The sequence below is a fragment of the Protopterus annectens genome, chromosome 2.part0 (genome assembly GCF_019279795.1).
Source record: "Protopterus annectens isolate FY-2018-M chromosome 2.part0, PAN1.0, whole genome shotgun sequence".
Lineage (NCBI taxonomy): Eukaryota > Metazoa > Chordata > Ceratodontiformes > Protopteridae > Protopterus > Protopterus annectens.
Genome location: NC_056728.1, coordinates 764635506 through 764656734, shown reverse-complemented (window position 1 = coordinate 764656734; position 21229 = coordinate 764635506). Strand labels below are relative to the sequence as shown.

The 21229-nt window shown below is 39.3% G+C and overlaps 1 protein-coding gene across 2 annotated transcripts in view; it reads left to right on the top strand.

Annotated features, from left to right (window-relative positions):
• The window catches only part of GLDC (glycine decarboxylase), a 1044727-nt gene that overhangs the window by 486808 nt on the left and 536690 nt on the right, over positions 1-21229 (top strand). For both annotated transcript variants that reach the window (XM_044061077.1, XM_044061078.1), the window contains one exon: positions 20154-20231. In XM_044061077.1, coding sequence (XP_043917012.1) covers positions 20154-20231 — 78 coding nt within the window. The remainder of the gene's footprint in view (positions 1-20153; positions 20232-21229) is intronic.

Genomic DNA, 21229 nt, shown 5'->3' with positions numbered 1-21229 from the left:
AAAGTCCATTTGGACGTGTCCTTTTTCAGTCGAGTCCCGGGGAGAAAAGCTCCAATGTCAAATAGTACATAGTCTTTAATACAAAGTATAGTTAACACATATTAAAAAACATTAAGCTGCTACATTTTCTAATACATCAATACATTTTGTAACGCAGAGTAGGTAATTATAATAAGACTATTTACAACAATAATGGTTCATAGGAGTGAAAAAACAATAGGAATTATAGCAACAACATATAATACATTCTGAAGGGTTGTACTTAATTTCAATACGTAGAGTTTTCAGACAAAGATATGTCGGTACGATCGAACATTGGTAGTAGATAGAAAATAAGTTTGATATAAGAATCAGTAAGGTGTTTGAGTGGGTTCAGTGTTTGAGGGGATGGTGTAGTATAGGAGGTTTGGAGGGAGTTTAGTAGGTCTTAGCTGGGCTGTGGCAGGAGCAGAGCCTGGAGTTTGTAAGGTGGGTTTTCAGGAGTTCTTTAAACTGTTTTGATGAGGAAGTGTTCAGAACTGGGTTGGGCAGAGTTCCAAAGTTTGGAGATATAGTTGGAGAAGAGGGATTCACCTGTTGAGTTCTTTACTTTGGTGACTTGGAGGAATAGTTTGTTGTTTGAGCGAAAGGATCTGGAAGAGGGAGAGGCTGCAGCTACTAACACTGAGGAAACAGAGTTTACCAGTGACTCCTGCTGAGAAGCAGTCAACAGTAAAACCAAAGGATATAAATACAAGAAGCAGCAAGAAGAATGATAACAGAAACCTGTATAATGAGAATCCCCCTTGTCCCATACAACAGAAGGGAATATCAGGAGCTAACATGATACCCTTCACACTAATGAATGCTCTACCGATAAAAAGCAGATCGAGGAGCAGAGGAAGGAAGGGCCGAGTCAAGCAATACCAAACACCGAAGCAACACGGAACACAATGGTAACCCGCAGCAAGAACACAAAAGTCTGGTAATAAATCTTTCATCTTTAACACTAACTGATGCACATTTGTCACTTTTGAATAAAGGGCTGTCATTTATTCCATCCCAGAGAACTGTGTTAGTTGACATTCTTAAAGAACTTAAGTTATTTGGTCGCAACTTAACTTTAAAAACTATGTTTAAAGGACAGATGACTGACGATGTGAATATTTAAAAAAAAAAAAACAGTACTTTTGTACCTAAATTACATCCTATGGTAGAAGCCTATGTGTCAGTATGTGAGAAGCAAATAAGGGAAGCATTTAATTCAGATAGAAGTGCTGTTTTTTATAACCCGAGTAAAGAAGAATCTGCTCTATATGACCGGAGGGAAATGCATTCAGTGGAAATTAGACCTGCAGATAAAGGAGGGGGAATTGTGATTATGGTTAGGGAATTTTACATCCAGCAAATGATGAAACTACTGAATGACCATGAAACCTATACCTGTATCTCAGTAAATATAGTTAAATGTGTTATAGACAGGATTGCTGTTTTGTTGCTTGACTTGCTGACTAGAAATTTGATAACAGAGGATTTATTTAAGTATTTTAATGTAGAAACTCCCACCATTCCAGTTTTATATGGCCTTCCCAAGGTATATAAATATGTCATATGCCCACCTATGAGACCCATAGTGTCTAGTAGAGGTTGGGCAGCAGAAGCCATGTCAATATATGTAGAGAATAATCTTCATCCAGTGCTTGAAAAGTGTGAAACAGTACTGAAAGACACAAAATCTTTTCTCCAAACAATGTATAGAAAGACAATTTTGAAAAAATAGAGTGTCTGCTTGTAACCTTAGAAATTACATCACTTTTTACAGTGACTCCAAATCAGTGGGGAATAGAGAACATTAGGAGCTTGCTATGTTCTAAATGTGTTTTCTCTAATGATAAAGTGAATCTGTTATGCAGTCTGCTTGAAATAATTTTGGACAATAATGTTTTTGTCTTTAAAGATGATTTTTACCTACAAAAGGTTGGCTTAGCTATGGGCACAGCCTGTGCAAACAGCTATGCCAACCTAACTTTAGTCTAATGGGAAAAAACATTTCTACTACAGGGAAATGAATTTAGCAAATATATTCTGTGGTGTGCACGTTTTGTGGATGACATGTTTTTTCTATGGGAAAACTCAATAGAGATGCTGGGTAGATTCTTAGAGTACCTACACACAACAACACCATTTTTAAAATTTACCTGTAAGTACTCACATGAACAGATAGAATTCCTTGATATTCTAGTGAAAAAATCAGAAATGGGGCAGATGGCTACTAGCCTATATAGAAAACCAAGTAGAAAGAATTCCATATTAGATAAAAACAGCATGCATCCAAGACATGTTAGCAAAAACGTTATGAAAGGGCAGTTCCTGAGAGCCTCAAGATTACATAGTAAAAATGATTTTCCCTCCAGGTTCCATGCCACTTGTGATACTAGCAATCTAGTGTATTTAGCCAACTGTAATTGCTGTGAATGTTTTTATGTTGGCAAAACCTCCAGAAGACTGAGAGACTGGATTTATAATCACCTGTATGACATCAGGACTTTCAATACACAAAATGCCCTGGCTAAACATATTACTGAATTTAATACACACAGCTTTAGCTTTAGGGCATTACAATTGGTATATGAGAATCCAAGAGGGGGGTAATGGGAATAATTATTTGGAATTTGTTGAACTTAAATTATTTGGAATCTGTTGAACTTAAATGGATATTTAGGTTACGAGGACATATACATCCAGGTCTTAACAGTTATGTGAGCATAGAGGCACGGCCCTTTAAATAAGTGTTTGTATAATTAATTAAACAATTGTTTAATGAGGTGTTTATGAGTTTTAGCTTGTATTAATTGGTTTTAGAGTGATTTGTGATACTATTTAAACTGAGTGCTTTATTTTGTATTGAGAGCTGATGAAGTGTGGTTATCCCACATGCAAGCGCTTATCCATCTGTTTTTATTGTTGAAATAAACTGGATTTTAGAGCCTTGGTGGTCCTACCTTGTTCATTTTATTTTATTCTTGGTTGTCTTCTGGGACGGGGCCTTTGGGCAGCAGTGACTTCTTGGTTTTGTTTATCACTGCAGCCACATGGCTGAAACAGCTTCCTTGGAATTGGACTACAACCCCATGAAAGAGAATTTACAACTGAAATGGAATTACATCTTTGTGCAGCAGGGTAATCTGCTTTTGAATTTGGATTTAGAACAATCCTCTGTATCTTTATTAACAGGTACTGTAGACAATTTTCAAGAGTTTAGTAGTTTGTCAAAGGAGTTTGAAAATGATCTTTATAAATTACAAAGCCTAATTTGGCAGCGTCTGCATTTTAGAAGCCAGCTTGCATTTTCATGTCATCCCACGAGGGGTGAGAGTACTTTGTATGCCGACCTACGGAGACGCTCACCTTGTACTGTTAAAAAGCTGGCAGCAGCTCAATATTGAATTAGAATTTAAATATATGAAACTTCTAATAGATTATTTTCGTCCCGTAGAAGATGAATTGACGTAGAAAGTGGAAATGCAGCATAAAGATTTATCTTGCCGTTTTAAGGGTGAGGTTTTGACTGATATGCTTACTAACATCTATATGAATGTATCCTTCTGTAGTAACAGACTTCAGCATATGAAACAAGACTTTAGTCTCGGCAATGTTTTTATGTGGCCGAGAAACAATGCAGCTAGTGCTCCACTGACTCAAACAGTTGAATCTACCTCTGCTACTTTGAACACTGATATGCCACATAATTCTTTTGAGTCCATGTCTATTGCACCTTCTGTTAATGTTATGAGCGATTCTGTAGCAGTCTCAAGTGGTACTCCTTCACAACAGTTGGAACCTCCACCTACCTTACTGCCAGGTCTGACCCCTCCACCTAATCAGCAAGCACTACAAAGTACTGCATCTGGAGCCAGACCAAAACTGCTAACCCCTTTCAACATGGAACGTCTTTTACCGCTACCGTTGAAATCACGCACCACATCTCAGACGAAATCCAGCAGTCTGGGCTGACTGAAGAGGAAATATTGAGGAGAGAACAACAATGTAAACCGAAGGACAAGGAGATAAATTTGTTGTTTTTTCAACTTGTCTAACTATGAATTGACTATGGCTGAGACTTCACTCTTGAATAAAGGGTTATCCTTTATTCCCTCAACAGGTACAAACGTGAGTGATTTGTTAACTGACTTGATGTTTGGGCGTAATGTCAGCTTGAAGCTGCTGTATGATAAAGATTCTAGTCAACTAATTGAGCATTCCCTTAAGCGTAAGAGCCTGTATACTCCTGTACTGCCGGATCATATAGACTGTTTTATAAAAACATGTGAAAGGGATATTTATGATAAAGTGTACAATAAAAACAACTGTTCTTACTTTAATTTAAATATAAGTGAGAAAGAGGCTTTGCGGTCTTTGCAAAATAACATGGCTTTAGTTATCAGACGTGCAAATAAGGGTGGTGGTATCGTACTAATGAATAAGAATGATTATGATAGAGCAATGTACAGGCTGTTGGAAGATGTTGATACCTATGTTTCAATTGATAATTCATGCTTTAGGGGCGTTCTTAGACAGGTTTCTGATACTTTGTATGACCTTTTGATGTGTAGACAGATGGACAATGACTTGTATTGTTACTTGCAGATAGAACACCCACTTGTTCCATGCATCAAAGGACTACCAAAAGTACATAAGTCTACACACCCACCTCCTATGAGATTTATAGTTGCGGGTGGTGGGTAGGTGACTGAAACCATGTCCATTTATAGAGAACAGAAATTGGGACCAATAGTTAAGCAAATACAGATGATTTTGAAGGATACTACTCAGTTCTTGAATGATTTACACATGTATATAAAGGAACTTGCCTCCCATGAATGTATAATGGTCACACCAGATGTAAAAAGTCTATTTACTTCCATACCAAATGAATATGGCTTGGATGCTATTAGAGAGGTCTTGAATAATACGCCTCTGATGGAGAACAATGAAGTGGCAGTAATTTGTACATTACTGGACATGGTTCTCTCCAATAATGTGTTTGTTTGACAACAAAATGTATTTGCAGCAGTGTGAATTCTTATGCAAATTTAGTTGTACACCATTGGGAGAACATGCACTTATTCAGTAGGGCCCATTGTTCATATATGAAGCTATACAGACGGTTTGTAGATATTTTTTTGTTATGGGATGGTGAACTTTCCTGTTTATATGGTTTTATAACTTACTTAAGAGTCCACGACTGATTTTTTTTTTAAGTTTACCATGACATCATCCGTGCACAGAGTTGATTTCTTAGATGTCACTGTATATAGGGATGAATCTGGGACCATTATGACTGGCTTATTTCGTAAGCCTTGCTGGAGAAATAACCTGTTAGATTTTAGCAGCATGCATCCTATGTTTATGTTCCCGGATGTAGTGAAGGGACAGTATCACAGAATGAGGAGGATCTGTAAAAAGCAAACCGATTTGAATGCTGAAACTGATAGCCTAGAACAGCCGTTTGTATATAGTGGATATAACAAAATAGTGTTGGATAGGATGAAAAATACTGTTTTCAATGATATGAGGCCAGTGTGAATTTATCAAATTCATCAAATCGACCTAGGAACACCAAACAATATAAAGACAGGAAGGTTAGTTTTATGACCAAATATGCCAGTGATCATGAAGTTATGTCAGATATTATCAGACGCAATTGGCATGTTTTATAACTCAAATAGTTTAGTGGTAAATCACTGTGGCTGTGGTGTGTCGGGTCCTGAGTTCGAGACTTGCAAGGGCTGATTTTACTTCCCTGGACCCCTGTCTAGCAGGGAAATATATTGTGGGAAGAAATTTCCAGGGAATTGTTATGACTAGGCTTGTATAGGCCCTAGGGCCAATAGCCTAGTACCAACCTATGAACCTATAACTATAGATCCTGCCACAGTCAACATAGTAGGGAATGCACCGAGTTTTATATATAAAAAATAACTTGAATCTAAAACAGTTATTGTGTAAAGACAAGACTCAATGTATCAAGCAAGATAAGAGTTTGAGATCTGGCACTTTGCCCTGTAAGCGATGTAACATGTGTAGAGTTATAGCTGTGACTCAGTTTTATAGTCATCCCACTCTGAATTTTAATTTTTCCCCCAAGTTCCATGCCACTTGTGATACTAGCAATCTAGTGTATTTAGCCAACTGTAATTGCTGTGAATGTTTTTATGTTGGCAAAACCTCTAGAAGGCTGAGAGACAGGATTTATAATCACCTATATGACATCAGGAATTTCAATACACAAAATGTCCTGGCTAAACTTATTACTGACTTTAATACACACAGCTTTAGCTTTATGGCATTACAGTTGGTATATGAGAATCCAAGAAGAGATAATGGGAATAATTATTTGGAATCTGTTGAACTTAAATGGATATTTAGGTTACGAGCACATATACATCCAGGTCTTAACAGTTATGTGAGCATTAGACCTGTATTAGAGACACGGCCCTTTAAATAAGTGTTTGTATAATAATTAATTACACAGTAATTATTTAATGAGGTGTTTATGAGTTTTAGCTTGTATTAATTGGTTTTAGAGTGATTTGTGATACTATTTAAACGGAGTGCTTTATTTTGTATTGAGATCTGATGAAGCATGGTTATCCCACGTGAAAGAGCTTATCCATCTGTTTTTATTGTTGGAATAAACTGGATTTTAGTGCCTTGGTGGTCCTACCTTGTTCATTTTATTTTATTCATAGTAAAAATGATGAGTTGGAGAGGTCCATGGAAGTGTTAAGAGGAGAACTACTTGACAGAGGATATAACCAGACAGAAATAGACACCACCATAGAAGGAGTATATCAAGAACGTCAAGGGAAGGGTAGACCTTACTTCTCAGAACAAACTACAAGAGATAACCCTGAAACCGACTCCAGGGATGAGAAACACAGGTTCCCCATTACATATGCAAGTGATGTCAGTTGATTTTGTGATATATTTAGGAAGAACTGGAACATACTGTTAGCCACTAAAGAACTTGAAGGCGTCATAGACTCTGGACCTCACTTCTGATTTACGAACAAAAAATCACTTAAAAGGCAGCTATGTTATAAAACCCAAACACATAAGTCCCTGAACGCATCAGATAGGATAGGGACATATATGTGCAGAAACTGCAGAGCTTGTAAGTACATTTTCTCATGTAGCACTTTTGTACATCCACAGCAAAAGTTTAGAATTTAATTTAATTTCGATTCAGACTGCAGGACTAGAAATATAGTCTATCTTAGTTTTTACCAATATTGTAAAGTTTTTTATGAGGGCAAGACTAATAGAATGCTCAAAGAACACATTTTAGAACATATGAGGGACATAGTAAACAAAAAGGAGAGTAGTGCCTTAGCTAAACATGTAGAAGCTGAAGGGATGCGCCATGTTTTTAAATTTTTAGTTTTAGAAGTTTTGGAAGAAAATATCAGAGGGGGCGACATTAGAAACAGAAGAGGCAGAGCAAAAATGGATTCTGCAACTAAATGCAGACAAACCCCCAGGCATCAATGAAACTGTTTCTTTGAAACCATTTTTAAAGGCAAGAGCCTTGAAGCACTAATTCCCTTCTACATGGTTCTATAGGCATTCACATTTGAACTTGCATACTGTTTTAACAGTTTTATGTCTATTTACGTTTTTTTCTACTATTTTTAAATTGAGTTTGGTATAAATATTTAATTGTTTGTTCTATAGGTATTCATATTTGAACAGTTTTACGTCTATTTGTTTTTTTCTACTATTTTTAAATTGAGTCTGATATAACTATTTGTTTGTGTTAACTGATTGATCACTTTGAAAGTACATATATCAAGTAAGGCATGGGATGTTTTATTAAGTCTGATGAAGCGACGTGGAAAGTCGTGAAAGCGCTCACTTTGTCCTTGCAATAAAGAATTTTCCTTCTACTGTGGCAGTACGACTTTTTATACATACTATTGGCTCTGTGGTGAAGACCGTGCTGTTCATCTGGTACCTGTGTTTTTGCCTTTGTCTCTGGATGCAAGTATGGTTGGATAATGTCCTTAAGGGCTGGGTTTTTTTCTGGATGGTGGAGGATTTTGTGGGCTATGGTTAGTTGATTTTGTTAGAAGTAAAAGAGGGAGTTCTAGGCAGTTAAGTTGTTTAAGAGATTTTGTTATAGCAGGTTTCAAACTTGGCAAGGTCGGTTTTACGGAGGTTTGCAAGGATAGGGGATGTGTATAAGAGTGTTGATAGCAGGTGTTAGGAGTGAGTGTGGTTTTGTTCTTAGAAGATATGAACGGTTGTGGAAGAGGAAGGATTTCTGGTGGGGTAGAAAATCATCAGTTTAGTTTTACTGGGATTTAATATAAGTTGGGACCTGGTTAGCCATGTTTCGACAGATAGGAAGGTGTCTTGGGTGATAGATTGCAGGTCAGGAGGAAGCAGAGCAGATCAGAGTGGAGTCATCATCATATTGAATGATCTGGCTGGGGAGTGGCAAATTGGAGGTGATTAGTAAATAGCGAGAAAGGTAGAGATCTAAGGATGGAGCCTTGGGGTACACCTAAGGTAACTGGTAGGAGGGGTGAGAGGGACTCTTGCCAAAGGACGGTTTAATGACAGTCAAGTAGCTTTGGAACCATGCTATAGCTGTGTTGCTGAGGTTGTGGGAGGAGAGGACGTTTGAGTTTGGGGTGATTGACCATGTCAAATGCTTTTGACAGGTCCAGGAATACAGCTGATACAAGTTGGGAGTTGTTTCTGAGCTGATTAATTGTGTTTGTGAAGGATAGAAGGACTGCTGTTGTGCTATGAGCAGGGTGAAAGCCATGTTGAGTGTGGGATAGGAGGTTGTGTGATGATAGATATTCCATGAGTTGAGTATATGACTCTGTCTAGGATTTTAGACAGGGAGGAAAGGATGGCAATGGGGCGATAATTAGTTCACAGGAGCTACTTCCTTTGTCTAAGGGTAAGATATGTGATATTTTCCAAATGGTGGGAACATATGTCTCAGTGGTGAATCTATTTATAAATACGGTTATTGGGTAGGAGATGGCTTCTGATCCTAGTTTTAGATCATCTGCAGGGAGGTTATCAGCAGCTAAAGTAGTTGGTTTTAGCTTTCTTAGTTTTTTGATGTAGTGGGTTGTGATTGGTTGTATTTTGAAGAAGTTATTGCAATTTTGTTGGGGGGTATTGGGATTTTTTACTGGGGGTTAGGGGTAGTGTTATTCAGATTGTTTGCTAGGGATTGAATGGATTCTGTAAAGTAGTTGTTGAACTGAGTGGCCATACTTTCACAGTTGTTAGCCGTTTTTGGTGTGCATGTGGTATTTTTACCTGGTTGAAGTAGGTTGTTTACAGCTGCCCAGAATTTTTGTGGGTTATTCTGATGTTTGATTTGGATGTTGTGGTTGTAGTTGGATTTGTCGGTTTTAATTCATTTCTGTGTCCAAGTTCTAGGAAAAGTTGTTTATTGGTGCTGGTTTTGTTCTTATGGAACTGTAACCAGGCCTTGTCCCTGTCTTTGAGTACTGCTCTAGTTTCTTTAGTTAACCAGGGTGTGTAACTGGATTTTACTCTAATATTTCTGGTTGGGGCGGGGTATTAAGAATCTCGAGGAAGGTGTTATTGAAGTAGGGTACTGCCTCATCTAATGGCCGTTGTTTGAGATGTTCCCAGGAACAGTTTTTAAGATCAGAGGTAAAATTATCAGGGTTGAATTGATTTTTGCTTCTAATTGTGCGTAATGAAGTTGGATGTGGTACTTGGTTTTGCTCTCTTAAGAGGAATGTTGGGCAGTGGTCACTTACGATTATCAGGGAGGCAATGTGAGTGGATTGATAAGTGGGGGGAATTAACTAGTATCCAGTCTAGTATGGATTCACGTTTAGAGGCTTTATCGGTGTTGGTCGGAGCTGAGATGATTTGGGTAAAACCGTATAAGTTAATATGCATTGTGGGAGTTGTGGATGAACATAGAAGTCAGTCTATATTGGAGTCAACCATTAAGATAGTCTCTTGAGGGGAGGGATATGGTACACCATTGTAATAGGTTTTCCAGAGTGGGAATGTTATTACCTGGTGGGATGCAACCACTTACTATATTAAGGTGTTTGTTGGGGTTGATGTCTAATCTGGCTAGAATTAGCTCAGTATTTGTGAGGTCCGGGGGGAGACTTGCAGTAGTTCAACTGATAGGTGGTCTTTGTATAGGATAGCTACAGCACCCCCTTTTTTGTCTATTCCATCTTTTCCTAGGATATTGTAGCCTGGTGTACTGATTTCATTATTGCTGATGTTTGGTTTTAGCCATGTTTCAGTTAAAGTAAATATATCTGGGGGAGTAGTAGGATAGTAGAGCATGTAAATTATGGGTTTTGTTAGCTATGTTACATACATTAATTTTGAGAAGGAGGAGAGATAATTTTTTTCCTGTGGTGAAGTACAGTAAGGTTAGTTTGGGGGTGGCGGGGGGTTGTGAAGTATGTGTATTTGAGGGTCCTGGATTGGGATGGATGTCTCCTGCCTGTATTAACTGTTTGTGTATGTGTTGAAGGAGCTTGGAAAGTTTATTAAGGACCTTAGAAAATTTAATAGAGGTGGGGGGTTTGTTAGTTGTGGAAGGAGTTTGATTGTGTGCTAGTCTGTATTGGTTGTGTAGAAGAGAGCTGGGGTAATAGACCATTGTAGGGTGTTCAGAAATGTTGGTGCTCTTGAGGTGTGGTATGGAGGTGGAAGACAGTGTTTGAGAGGAGTACGTATTGCCACATAAAAACGGACAAACACTCCATAAGATTTCTTTGCTTCCGACTGGGAGCCAATCATTACCAATGCTGGGCGCTGCCCTTTGGACTCTCTACAGCCCCCAGAGTTTTCACCAAATGCATGGCAGTGGTAACAGCTCACTTGAGACTGCAAGGATTCCAAGTGTTTCCATGCAGATGATTGGCTCCTTACCACCCCCACCAAGCATCTACTGATTACAGCCTTAAATTGCACTCCAAAACTAACAAAATACCTATCTCTATAAACAGGAAGAAATGCAAGTTGACTCCTTCTCAAACCTTGGAATTCATAGGAGCAACTTTCAATACCCAGCCTTGCCTAGTCACCCTTCCAGATCACAGATTACAAAGATTGAGGTCCCAAATCCAGGTGATACTCTCTCAAGACAAATTTCCATCTTGGGCTGTCCAACTTTTAGGCTCATGGCAGCGTCAGTTGCAATACTTCCCCTGGCCAGACTACACATGCGGCTTCTATAATGGCTTCTACTGACACAGTGGTCCCCTTTGCATCATCCTATGTCCTTTCAGATCTGCATAACTAACTGATGCAAACAAGTTTTAACTTGGTGGATGAAGCTAGAAAAAAGACGTATGGAGTCACTCTTTCTCCCCACCTCAGCCCAATACCATAGTTACCACAGATGCTTCCCTGATATGGTGGGTGGGGGGGGTCACTTCCAGGAAAATACAGTCCAAGGCACTTGGTCACCCATGGAGGCCAACCTGCATATCAGTGTTCTAGAACTGAGGGCAGTGCATCTAGCGTTGCAAGCATTCCAATCTGTCCTCCCGTCAGGGACTATTTCTGTCCAGTCCGACAACGTTAGTGGTCTGGTGCATCAACAAACAAGGGGGAACCAAGTCCTATCCATTGTGTCGAGAGGCCATGAGAATTTGACAATGGGCGACAGCTTCAACCACTTTCTGATAGCAACGCACATTCCTTGGAATTTCAGCGTGATTGCAGACAAACTGAGCAGATGTATCCTCCTTCCTCATGAGTCGTCCTTCAATTCAACCATAGTGGTGAAGATATTCAGCTGGTGGGGGGCCAGCCTTGCTGCGACCTATTCGCCTCTCCAGCAAATAACAAATGCAGCAGCTACTTTTCCCTAATCCCCCCACAGGTAGAGTCTCTGAGGGATGCTCTAATACACGATTGACCCACGGGACTTCTGTATGATTTCCCTCCCCTTCCCATTATCCCACAATTTCTAAAGAAGGCTCTTCGGCTGAGAAGCAGAGCAATCCCTCATTGCACCCTACTGGCCCACGACAAGTTTGGTTTCCCTTCCTTTGGCCTCACCTAGTACATCAACCATGGATTCTGGATCCAACTTCAGAATTAATCTTGCACCTGCAGGGATTGATACACCCAAACGTATCCAGTTTCAAGCTGACAGCTTGCTTTCTCCACTTCCAGTAATTGCCAGGCAGAATAACCTTACCTCCCTGGTATGTAACATTCTTCTGGCTTCACACAAACTATCTATCTTGGCAAGTGGAAGAGATTCCTTATTTGGTCCTGACAGAGAGAACTAGACCCTTGCTCAGCTCCTGTTAGTGTGGTTTTGGATTATTTGTCAAGGCTCCTTCATTCAGGAGCAGCAGCCTCCACCATTAGAGTATATTTGGCTGCTATCTCAAACTTCTATAATGGATTCCAAGACTCATCCTTAATTTCTCATCATCTCTGTAAAACGTTGTTGAAAGAGGTCTTGCATATCAGACCACCCTTCAAAGAACCCATCGAACCTTGAAGTTTAACACTAGTAATGCAGTCCCTGACAAGATCACCTTTCGAACCTGCTGCCACTTGCGATATAAAGTTCTTATCCTGGAAATCCCTATTTTTAGTAGGCATCACCTCAGCAAGACACATATCCTTGTGCATAAAACGCCCTTACATGGTCTTTCATAAGGACAGAGTATCACTCTGGAATAACCCTTCCTTTCTACCCAAAGTTATTTTGGAATTGATTAACAGACAACTGACCTACCAGTCTTTTTTCAAACTTCTTAAATAAAGGAGAATACCGTCTTCATTTACTGGATGTACATAGACAATTACGATTTTATCTAGACAGAACTAAATCAGTATGTAAATCAGACCAGTTATTTGTTTCCTGTTCAGGGCCAAAATTGGCAAACTCTGTTTCTAAGGTAACTTTTATCTAAGTGGTTGAGAAATTGTATATGCTTTGTTTACCAACATAATAAAATCCCTGTACCGAGCAAGGTCAAAGGACACTCAAACAGGTCAGTGGTGACTTGTGTTGCTTTTCATTTAAAGGCTTCAGTGGATGATATCTGTGCAGCTGCAATATGGACTACCCCTCATACCTTTATCACTCATTGCAAATTGGATTTGGTCTCCAGGGGTAGAACATCCTTTGGCTCAATGGTACTCAGGAACATCCTTCCATAGGGCTTCCCAGGACATAAAGTAGCTAGGGACTTTGTCCCATCATTAAGGACTGAATGAAGATTAACATCATCAGATAAAGATGTTATGTTCTTACTATAAAGTTCCATCTGTGTTGTTCATCTTTATTTATTCATTACGTCCCAGTCTCTTTCCCACTCCAAGGGGCTCTTGGAGGTTCGGATTTGGTCCAAATCCCACATTAGGAGACCTGCTCAGAAAAGGCCTCTGCTTTCTTTATAATGGGCAAACTCGATCTGAGGGAAGGCCTCTGCTTTCTTTATAATGGGCAAACTCGATCTGAGGTAACAGGCAGAGGGGCATTGTGGGTAAAGCTTAGCTCGAGAGTTTTTTTGGCTGGCACGACCTTGTTATAAGGATGACTCTGGTCCGAGGACAGACCCAACATCCGTCATTAATGAATGAATGAAGATGAACAACAGATGAAACGTTATGGTAAAAACATAACTTCTTTTTTCTGAGCTGCAGCAGTGCCACTGGGAAACTGGCTGGCTGTTCTGTTTCTAACAAGTGTGCTGCTCCCTGATGGTAGCATGCTGTTCTGTGAAACATTTCTGTGAGCTTCCCCAGTGTCATTTATGACAGGTATGAACATCTCACTGACAACTACAGTACTACTGGGTAGAAAAATGCAGTATTCTGACACCGTTTTAATCTGCAGTACTAAAAACAATGAGGGCACAGCAGCTTCTGTCAGTTCTTCTACTCTCTGATTTTTAAGGAGTGCAACAACTCAAGTACCAATGATGTGCAGGCATCCATGTAGCATCTGGTTGTCAGCAGTGCTACTTATGTTAGAATCAGATCTGAAACCGTGGCTTATTCCATGTTTTGGGAGAACACTTCAAGAATGTTAATATTGTGAGGTTGAACTCGGTATGCTTGTCCTCAGCTGATCAGATTTTCAGTACTCCTGCCCTATAACTCCACGTAACTTAATGTGAGCATTTCTCGGAAATGAAGTTGACAAATATTTTGATGCACTGCTCTGTAACTTGAATGATCAAAACAAGGCAGAACATGTCATTGGCCTTGATATGAAATACATTCCTGAAATTTGTGAAACAAAAATTGTTTTAGATTTAATTTTAAATAGTACATGGAAAATATATAAGGGTTTTAATTTTGTGAATGTCAGTAAATGTATGTGTATTATTGCATTGTTTATGCGTATATACACATACATACATGTCTCTCACACACAGACAGACAAACATATTGTTAACTGGATAAATGTTAATGCCAAATGGCAGCTGTCTAACTTTTCATAGAGCACTGGCTACAGTGGTTAAGTAAAAGGCTCAGGCTCTCACGTTTAACAAGTAGAAATAAAAACTGAAGGAATCAGCCCCAGGATTACAGGTAAAGCTTGATAACAGCTCGTAACCTTAATCACGCTTGCTAAGCTTCTATGATATTACTAGTGGTTTTTCAATATCATTTTCTCCCATATTTTCATTGACATTATCTAGTGTCCTAGCATCTCTAATGAAAGAGTTAGAACTGTGCAAAAAGGTAATTTTGCAGGTCAGCTGCAGCTTTAACTTTTAGGAAAAGTACGTGCATTGACAGTTCTGTAGTCTGGAGGGTATCATCTCACTACATCACAACATATGTCCATTAGAAATGCACCATTGTAATAGTAGCAGTGATGCTTAAAAGTGTTTTCCAGGCTGACAAACCCCAACGCGCATGCAGACTACTGCAGTTAAGTTTAGAAACTCTGAGATCATTTAACATTGGATATTAAAAAATATTCCATTACCCTTGAGGTTCAGAAACCATGCATTTAGTATTCTGACAAAAAAAGCATGCAGTTTCAAATTAACTTCTTGCTTCCTAATATTAAGAACAGGAAGAGTTATGAGCAGTTATTTGCTATTTTGCAAGAAATTTGGATTACATTTTCAGAGAATTCTGCTGCTTCCCCTCATGTTGCATTTTTTTAACTGTGTAGTTTATTGATTTCATTATCTGTGTATAAAATCTTTGGGAGGGGAGTGGAGCTGCAAAATGGCACGGTGAAACTCTGGGATAAAAACAGTGAAAACTGGTAGTTTTGAGCAAACTTTTCCCTGCTTAAATACAGGCTATGAACAGTGCAGTTCCACACTGAATGGTGAATTTTTAGACTTGTTATACAAAATTACCTTGGGGAACAGAAATGCACTATAGGTTATGGACATAGTTCTTGAGACAGAGGTCATGCCATGTTGAAATATCTGCCCAAAATACCCAGTCAAGGGTGTATTTGTAAAGCAGCAACATACATTTTAGAGGGGCATGCAGAAGTATATAATCATTGAAGAAGTTCGTATTTCTGGCCTCCTTTTGTAATGCTTGTAGAAAGTAATGCAGTGCTCATTCGCTTCCAGATAAGAGCAGATGCATCTTCGGTCTGGGAAGAGATGTCCAAGTTCCTTATGGTTAGCACAGGTGGTGTTTATGTCCTTAGGATGGGTATTTTCACTGGAAACGTTTGGGAAGAGGATGTGGTGAACTGTTTTTCTGGATAGCGAGTGTAAACAAATGTGAATATTAAATGTTAAAAAATGGATGTTTGTTTCATGTACTGGGCACCATTTAAGTGGCAATAACATTTGTCACTAATGGGAACTCACAAAACGGTGAGTTGAGTAAGATGAAACTACATTGCACAAATATCTTGTGATTTTGAATATACAGACACCAAGGGAATAGACATTCTATATAATAGTGGAATGATTTACACATCAGTCATTATTTAGGGGTGTGGGTTTGGCTGGACATTGGTAGTCCAGTGGATGAATGGGTTGGGTTTCTTACCAAATTAGAAGAAAAAATTTCATTTGTTTAAGATGTGCATTTTAGGAGCTTGACCTATAGGGTTTACTGATCAGGGTCCTCCCTTTTTGTGTAGAAGACAAGAGTGGTTGGGATAAAAGGGGGTTTCTTGAGGGTGGAGTGATTTTCTTCTGTATGCCCACTCTATATTATATGTTATATCTTTAAGAACCACATATAAAATAAACAAGTAGTAAAATACCTGTAGTTCTAGTTTAGCATTTAAATAAAATGCAATAATAGTTCAAAATCAGAAGTGAAAGTAATACCCGACTCCATGGCATAGAGGGTTGAAGCTCTGATTCTGACCCAGGTGGATTTGGTTAGTATCCTGAAAGAGTGGAGTTGGGGATGGGAACGAATGACCTATCATCTTGACTCTGTCTTTACAATGCCTTGGGTTTTTGATCACAACTGGTCCCTTCACAGTGGAGATCCTAGGTATAAAGCAGGCCTGATGACCTTTTGGTAGAAGGGGGCTCTTGAGTAGACTTGTCACTGTGTGCAGTGAAACACATGATGTTATGAATATGCTTCACTGTAGTTAGGATTTCTCCATCCCGTTTTACACCTATTAACATTCCCAATCCTGGAAACATATTATGCCCACTTTTCAGTTCTCACTCTTTGGAATGTGGTATAGCAGTTTTACTCTGGAGGATGCCACAATATAGCCTAGTCAGCATACATTCCTTAAACAATAAGAAGTATGAAACTCTAATATCTGTCATTATTGACTGAGTTTAATCCTCAGTGAGTAGCAGCAAATAAATCATTCCATGAGTGACAGAGCAGCACTGTTTGGCAAAATAAGGAACAGTAAAGGGAGTGGCGTTGCAATGCCCTGCATTTCATGATTTTTTTTCTTTTCAGTCATTTGCTCATAATGAAACGTTTGATGTGTATTCACTCAGCAAAAGTGTCTGTAACTGCTGTGTGTCTGCACATGCATGCATATGTGCTTGTGTGTTTCATTCTCTGTGTATGTGTGTGAGTCTGTGCCTATGTTTCTGTGCGTGTGTGCACGTGAGTGCATGCATTTTTGTGTATGCTTGTGGTTCTGCCTGTCTGTGCTTGTGTGTATAGACATCAAATACTTGCATAACTCATATTTTATATAACGACTTACTCCAGCAACAATTGTATATGCAACAGCAAGTCTGAAGCATTAGGTAGAGGGATTATTTTACGTCAAAAACATAAAGTTTATAGTACCATTTTGAACAGACCAATAAGCACAATAATGCCTTTCAGGGTGTGTGTTAGTGAGGAAGTAATGCCCTTGGGGTAGGCATTATTTCCCCAATAACACATACCCTATTGTTAAGTATTATTGCTCGCTTAATTCACTAATAATACTTTTCATTCAAATTTAGTCATTATTAATTTGTTGTACAATATGAAATGGGGTGGGAGTTGCACACCTTCCTATTTATCCTTCTTCTGTTTAATGGTTGAGGATAGTGTTAAGAAACATACCCCCCCCCCCCCGCCCACACACACACACACACACACACACACACACACACACACACACACACACACACACCACACAGAAGTATGACAACATAACATCCCAAGTTAAACAGTTGATGCTGTCAAGGTGTACTGATTATTTATTTACTACTGTATGCAGTTTCGAAGGTTTATTTTTTAAAGCAGAAATACACATTTTGGGGAGGCATACAGAAGTATGTAATCACGGACGGAGTTAGTATTTATCAAATTAAACCGTAGTTAAGATTTGAAATTTCTTTAGCAGTCCAGCTTTTCTCCCTGAGTAAGGGACTGAGGAAAGCAAATGGCTGTGTGTGTGTGTGTGTGTGTGTGTGTGTGTGTGTGTGTGTGTGTGTGTGTGTGTGTGTGTGTGTGTGTGAACGCTCATATGCACGTGTGTGTGTTGCTGGAATTTGATACTGCGAAGAGAACAGCAAGCTGTCTTAACTGATTCACCCATTTTAATTGTTCTCTCATTAAAGTTATGCTTCCCTTCCGTGCTCATTTTTTTTTTTTGCTCTGAAATTATAGAAAAGCTTGCATTTTGATCCTTGTCAGTGGACTGATAATTAGTCAGCAGAATGGGAGTGGGATCTGGTGAAAAATCATTTTCACAAATTAACCCAGAAGTGAGCCTGCAGTTAAGAAGTGCAAATGTAAGACAGGCAGAGCTCTGGGAGATGCCTGCTCATAAGCTCTGCCGGCATTGGATGTTATGCATGCTGTATTTGATATAGAAATGAAATGCATGTGTAGACCATTGTTGTGGGAGTATAGAAGTGTTTCAGTTTAATGCACTGTTAGAATCCTGACACATTTAACTGAAATCTTAATCTGTGTCTTTCAGATTTATATGTGATAGTGAAAATGTTTCATGTTCCCTCATGGAGCATTGTGTGATGAAGAAGTCAGTCAGTTGATTGGCTTAATTCCGAGAACTGTGTGGATGAAATATCTTGGCTTGTAATTTGTGGGTTAACTGAAGGTCAGAATTCAGATTAATGTCATCATCCTCATTAACCCCCTTTCACATTTTTATATATGATTTTTGGGTGTTGTAAACTGTCACCACCTCTCTCAGGTCCATGTCACTCTCCTACCTTCTGCCTGACTGTTGCAGGTCTTCTTTCATGCAATACATTCATCTTTGCTCGGACATCGTTTCCCATTACCTTCTTCCTGTGTTTTCCAGATCATCTGTTTTTTGTTTTTCGCACATGTGCCCAAACCATTGCAATCTCTTCCCTTTAACCTTCTGTGCAATTGGAGCTATGTTGGCTTCTGCTATGATACACCCATAATTTCCTCATCTGTCCCCCAGTGTGCATTCTACCTCCCGTCTCAGGTTCTTCGTCTATCACCTGTAGTGTCCTCAACTGCTTTGCCTTCACTGCCTAGGTTTCTCTACCATACAGTAGTACTGGTCACACCACTTTTTTATACACGTTACATTTCTGCTTCTTTGGCATTCTTCTGTCATATACCACCCCTGCTACTCTGTGCCAGATGGCTACAGCCCCACTGATTCTAGCTTTGACTTCCCTATTCAGACTTATTCTCCTCAATTGCCCCTCCCAGATACTTGAATCTGGTAACCTGTTCCACTGCTTTCCCTTCTGTCTCTGTTTTCAGCTTCTTCTGATTTTCTCCCATTTGCTGCTGTAACACCTGTATCATCTGTAATCCGTTTCATCCCATGTGCCTTCAGCTTTGCATTCTCTTGCCCTATCATTTGCTGATGCTCCTGTTCAGAATCTGCTTGTAGTGTCATATTTTGTGCTACAGCAGCTTTGTTGCTCTGTCTCCTCTGAGCTGTTTGCTAATGTAATCCATCACCGTTACGAACAGCAGGGGGTTCAAAGCTGAATCCTGATGCACACCCACTCCCACTGGGAAACTTCACTGTGAGTCCAAACACCGTTCATACTTGTACATAGCATGCACTAATTCTGCCTGTGTTTCTGGGATTTTGAACCATCGCAGGACTGCCTAAATCAGCTTTTGTGTGACCTTGTCATACACTTCCTATAAGTCTGGGACAGCCCATTTGGACTTTTTCCTCATCTCTAGCTTCTTCACTATCTGTCTCACTGCTGACATTGGGTCAGGTGTGCTGCATCCTGCATGGAATCTGAACTGCTCATCTTCCATTTTCCTTTCTACTGTTCTGTGTATTGTTTTATCTGTCACCTTCTTCAGAAGTTTTGTGCAGTGTGACATGAGTTTGATACTTGTTACTGCCCACAGTTATGGATGTTACCTTTGTTTTATTCACCGGCACTAGAATGCTTATTCTTTAGTCATTTGGGGTCTTAGATTAACCTAATTTGTGACAATGGCCTGGATTTAAAGTAATAAATGTGGCTGAAGTGAGAGCCACATGTTAGTTGCAGATATCAAAAGATTTGTTTTTCTTGTAGTAGAAGCTATTACGCAAAAATGTGATTGACTGAAATGTGAACCTTGAATTTTTAAAGTAAGGTATTGGAATAGCCATTGCTAAGAAATATTGTTTGTGAAGTGTATTACCTAAAACTTGAACTGAAGTTTTACGTCTTTTTTTATTTTATGTATTTAGTTATTTATTCATTTTTTTTTTTTAATTTCAGGCATAACAAACGAAGAAAATTTTATGTTGATCCCAGATGCCATCCACAGACCATTGCAGTTGTGCAGACAAGGGCAAAGTAGGTGTTTCCTTTTTATGTTCTTTTTCTTTGGCACAGTTAAATGGCAAGTACTTCTTGAGTGCATGGTAACTTAATTTAAATGCAGGCGACAATAAGCAGTGTTAAAGGACCTTTTGGACTTGAATCTATTTCTATTTTCAATTTCACATTCTACGTGTAATAACCTCAGCACTTTTTGTTTCACAGTTAACTAAAAATGCAGACATTTGCGATGAAACGTTATCTCTGGTTGCCTGGATTTATCAGTCAGCAGGATTAAATGAGAAGACTCGTCCTTCCTGACACACTCTTTCAGTGTTGGGAAAAAGTGGTACTTTTGTAGTCTAGGAGATTTGATTTTATACATACAAACTTGATGAGATGTTTTTGCGTGCTGCTCTCTTTTTTTATAAGAGCACAAAAGATGGAGGAAGTCCCTTGCTGAAAGATTTTTCTGTTTCATGTAAAATAAATGAAAATATGCATTACCTTTTGTGTGCATGTGTTTTTAGATCCTTTCTTAACAGGCGGAAGGCGGGGGTTGAATCCTTTACCATGGTAGAACAGCCTCATTGTACTTTTCTGAAGTACAAGCAAACACAGGAGGGTTATGGCTGACAAAGTTTGCAGATGACTGCAAACTGGGCGCCATAGTCGAAAACACATCTGACACAGATATCCTTCAGAAGGGCCTCAAAGAAACGGATAACTGGTGCCAGAGCCATGGCCTAAAGTTAAACGCCAAGAAATGCATAGTCATACCCTTCGGGAAAAACAAGGTTACCCCTAGCTACCATATAGGTGGCAATCCACTGAGCACAGAAGAAGTCATCAGGGATCTGGGGACCCAGGTTGACAGTAACCTTTCGTTTGACACTCATATTGCCAAAGTAGTTAGGAAAACCTTCTACATTGCCCACCTGATCATGAAGGGATTCACATCTAGATCTAGGGAGGTCATCGTCCCCCTGTACTCATCACTCATTAGACCTATGATTGAGTACAATGCCCCATTC